The following is a 3,531-nucleotide window of genomic DNA, read 5'->3' on the forward strand; positions in this document are numbered from 1 at the left end:
ACTTTTCTTTCTGTAACACGCGATCTAGTGTTGTATCTGTAACCACTAACTATGGAATTGGGGCAAGTTGAAGAATGCAATCATTCAAGAAATTTCTGCCATACCTCCGTGTGATGGAGGATTCTAAGAAGAGACTTGAGTCCTGCATTCAAAATGATGGACATCACCTTGATGACATTATTTTTCACAAATAACTTTGTTAACTAAAATGGCAAATAATGAGCTTTGGTTTTGTGTAAATAAACATGCATTAATTTTAAAGTTGGCTGAGTATTATTTCATTAAAAAATGTCCGTCTTCCATATGTCACCCTGTACGTTCAATGTTGAGGCCATTCTCCATGCTCTGCATGTTTGCATACCACCACTCATCTCCTCCTGTATTGTTGTGGCCTCTGCTTCCACTGATGTTGAATCAATTCGTTTCCTCCCTCTACCAGGTTTCATACCAAAGGAACCCATCTTTTCGAATTTCCAAATCGTTTTCTCCAGACCCCCAGTCATCAGACCAATGTCTTTTTACAAACCCTTCAGCATTCTGAACTTCTGCAGAATGATGTGTGCACAGTCATCATTCATGTAATAGAGCTTTACAAGCAGAGCATGATCCTGCATTTCAACAGTCATGGCGAACGTCGCAGATGAGAAAGGAAGGAAAGCTGTGTATTTGACATGTTTATACCAACTTCAATGGGCCATGTGTGTGACAGGTGTTTTCATTTAAGTATTCTGAAACATACAGCACCATCTGTTGATTAATTTCCACTTTTTTTTATTTGATGCTAACAAATATGAACAATTTAATCTGCAAAAGTGTTAGCTTGACATTAGTGTACATTTTTACCACTTGCAGGTGACAATAATACGAACAATGGACATAGCACTGACTCTGCATTTCTGTCATCTTAAACATCTTAACCAACTTTTTATACCTTATACACTACAAATGTGGCACACACATTGGTCATTGACAATATAATGTTGAGAGCTTAAAAAACACATGTATGAAATATAGAGAAATAGGAGATAGTTGACAAGCTATCAGAAAACTCTTAAAAACAGTATAAGTAAATAAACTGTATATAATTCAGGTAACAACAGCAGTAACTGAGATTTACTGTTGTAACAGAATAGTCAGTACCCAGCAGAACCAGGGTAAAAATAGTGAAGTGTATATCTAGCACTAAATTATTTACATATGGATATTGCCTGTGCCACTCCTTGTGTAGAGTTTTATTGTGATTTCATTTGCCTTTGTGTACTGTAAGTCTTGCTGTGACAAATATGGTGAGGCAAAGGAAATGAGCAAAACAGCAAGCTAGCCAAAGGTTTTCGGAAGCAGAAACCATAGCACCTACAGTGCATGAACTACCAATCTGTTGCAAATGACTGATACTAATAGTAAAAACTGAAACTATAAGTGAACTAGGCGTTCCATCTTTTGCCACTGACAGTACAAGAGAAAGCATGAGTTATCAAACAATGTATAAAAGGCAACTTGAACAAACAAAAACTGATAGTTTACTAAACATAGCAATGGGTTCACCAATTGCTGACCCCTTTGCAGAGTTGTTATGAAAATTACAAAACTGTGATCAAGAGAGACACAATAAATTACAAGAGCATGATGAAGAGCAAGATAGTAAAGTGTTGACCACTCACAATGAAATTATAGGACACGAATGTCTACAAGCAGGGCAAGATACCAAGATTTTAAAAGAAATAAAAGATGAGTTCATAAAAGGAGCTACCAGAAATGGTACAGACCTTTTCCACACAAATAACTGCCCTGCAGACAGAGCATTTATGAGTAAAAGAGGAGGTGTCACAATTGATGAAAAGATTTGACACTTTATTAGTCAAAGCCAACACAAAGGTAGTGCACAAATATGAGGAAGAAAGTAAGAAGTGTGATGAAACTTTTAACCAATGGTTGCAAGCCAAGGATGGCAAAATCATTCATCATGGAGAGGAGAAGGTGAAGAACATAATAAAGAATTTAGTAGGGGATAATCCTGAAAAATGTGTAGTAAATAGCAATTTAGTAAATGCTGCATTGGATGACACAGTGTTAAAACCAAACATAATACTACAATGTGGCAAAGCCATGTACTCCAGAGTGTAGAAACAAGTACCTGTTCTGTTATCAGGAACAGACAGCATAATAATGTTCACACAGGCAATGCAGATAACTATGGCAAAGCTAGTATGTTTCAGTGTGAGCACAGAGCCATACATGTTGGCAGTTATCCATGCGGTTTGTGACAACAGAACCCATGTAACATTCTGCAAGGGATTATGTCACAAAATGTGAGCAACTTAACTGGATGTGATCACAGTCTTTTGCAACACTATTCAGTTGTGGGGGCAAGTATCTCCAAAGTCAGAATTGCCCATGGTAGAGTTTGATAAAGAAAACACAGTTCCAACCTGTTACTGGTGACAAAAAGTCAGTTCAACAAGTTGTTTTCATATGTAGTTTTGGAACTTGTTACCTAAAACATGGAGTGAGAGACAAAAGATTCATTTAGTATGATCTCACACTCCAGGTGAGCCAACCTTGTGAGCTATGCAAGTCTCCAAATAATAATTTTAATTAGCCAAGCAATGTCACAGTGTTGAGTCTTCATGCTCCACAACGGAGTGGTAATAACAATCAAACAGTGAGAATAGTCAAATTGGCAGCAGGTGCACATCAGCCAGGTACATCTGCATTGAAAAACGAAATTTGGCCACAATACACTCTCCAATGTTGGCCGCGGAGGACAAGAAGAGCAAACTTATTCACAATCTTAGTCATGCATCACAATTATTGAGACACAAAGACAAATGTTACTTGCAAGAGGAATGATTAGAACATAGGACTTGTGCAAGCACAGAGAAAGAGATAGAGTAGACCGTGGTGGGAGGTAGTGTTAACATATACCTGTGAAAGTAGTAGTCATCACTGGAGCTTCCACAACATGATGAATGTGGAGTTTTTCAAGAGGCTAATCCAAGTGCAAGGAATACTCACTTTGCCGTCACAGAAGCACTGTCCCAACTGATTAAATATCAAAACAAGTCATAATCATTGTCAGAAAGGACTCTTGAGTAACTTTCTTGTCATCTGGGGACTCTTGGTCACTTGTGTTTCAAGTTGTGAGCTTTTCAGGGAGAAAGAGGAATGAATTGACCTCTATCATGGAGAAGTCATGATGATCAATGAAGGTAAACTAGTAGCTTTGGTACTGTTTTCAGACAAGTCTGGAACAGTCATGGCCTATGAGTACAACATTGAGGTAATTCATCATAAAACATCCTGTCATGCCAATTATTTCTGTACCTTGTAACTTAACATGACAAGGAATGTAAATTAATGTTTAAGAATATATAGGCTAACTAAGAACATGTGAAGCTGAAAATCTGAGACTAATTTTAACAACGGGTAGGGATGTGTTGAGTAATATGGATTCCAAGTTATAAAATTTTTAACGGAGTTCAACCACCTTGACATAAAATAGGATGGTTACACCATGATCAGCAGTGATGC

The 3,531-nt window shown here is 37.5% G+C and overlaps 1 protein-coding gene across 1 annotated transcript; it reads left to right on the plus strand.

Moving 5' to 3' along the window:
* Nucleotides 1-208: 208 nt before the first annotated feature.
* Nucleotides 209-3,197, plus strand: LOC126335908 (zinc finger protein 724-like). Its single transcript, XM_049999381.1, has 8 exons — nt 209-313; nt 1,091-1,154; nt 1,600-1,809; nt 1,859-2,108; nt 2,150-2,256; nt 2,339-2,397; nt 2,600-2,702; nt 3,154-3,197. Exons 1-8 carry the CDS (start codon nt 209-211, stop codon nt 3,195-3,197), a joined length of 942 nt encoding a protein of 313 aa, XP_049855338.1.
* The last annotated feature ends 334 nt before the right edge of the window (nt 3,198-3,531 follow it).

This window comes from Schistocerca gregaria, chromosome 2 (genome assembly GCF_023897955.1).
Source record: "Schistocerca gregaria isolate iqSchGreg1 chromosome 2, iqSchGreg1.2, whole genome shotgun sequence".
Classification (NCBI taxonomy): Eukaryota; Metazoa; Arthropoda; class Insecta; order Orthoptera; family Acrididae; genus Schistocerca; species Schistocerca gregaria.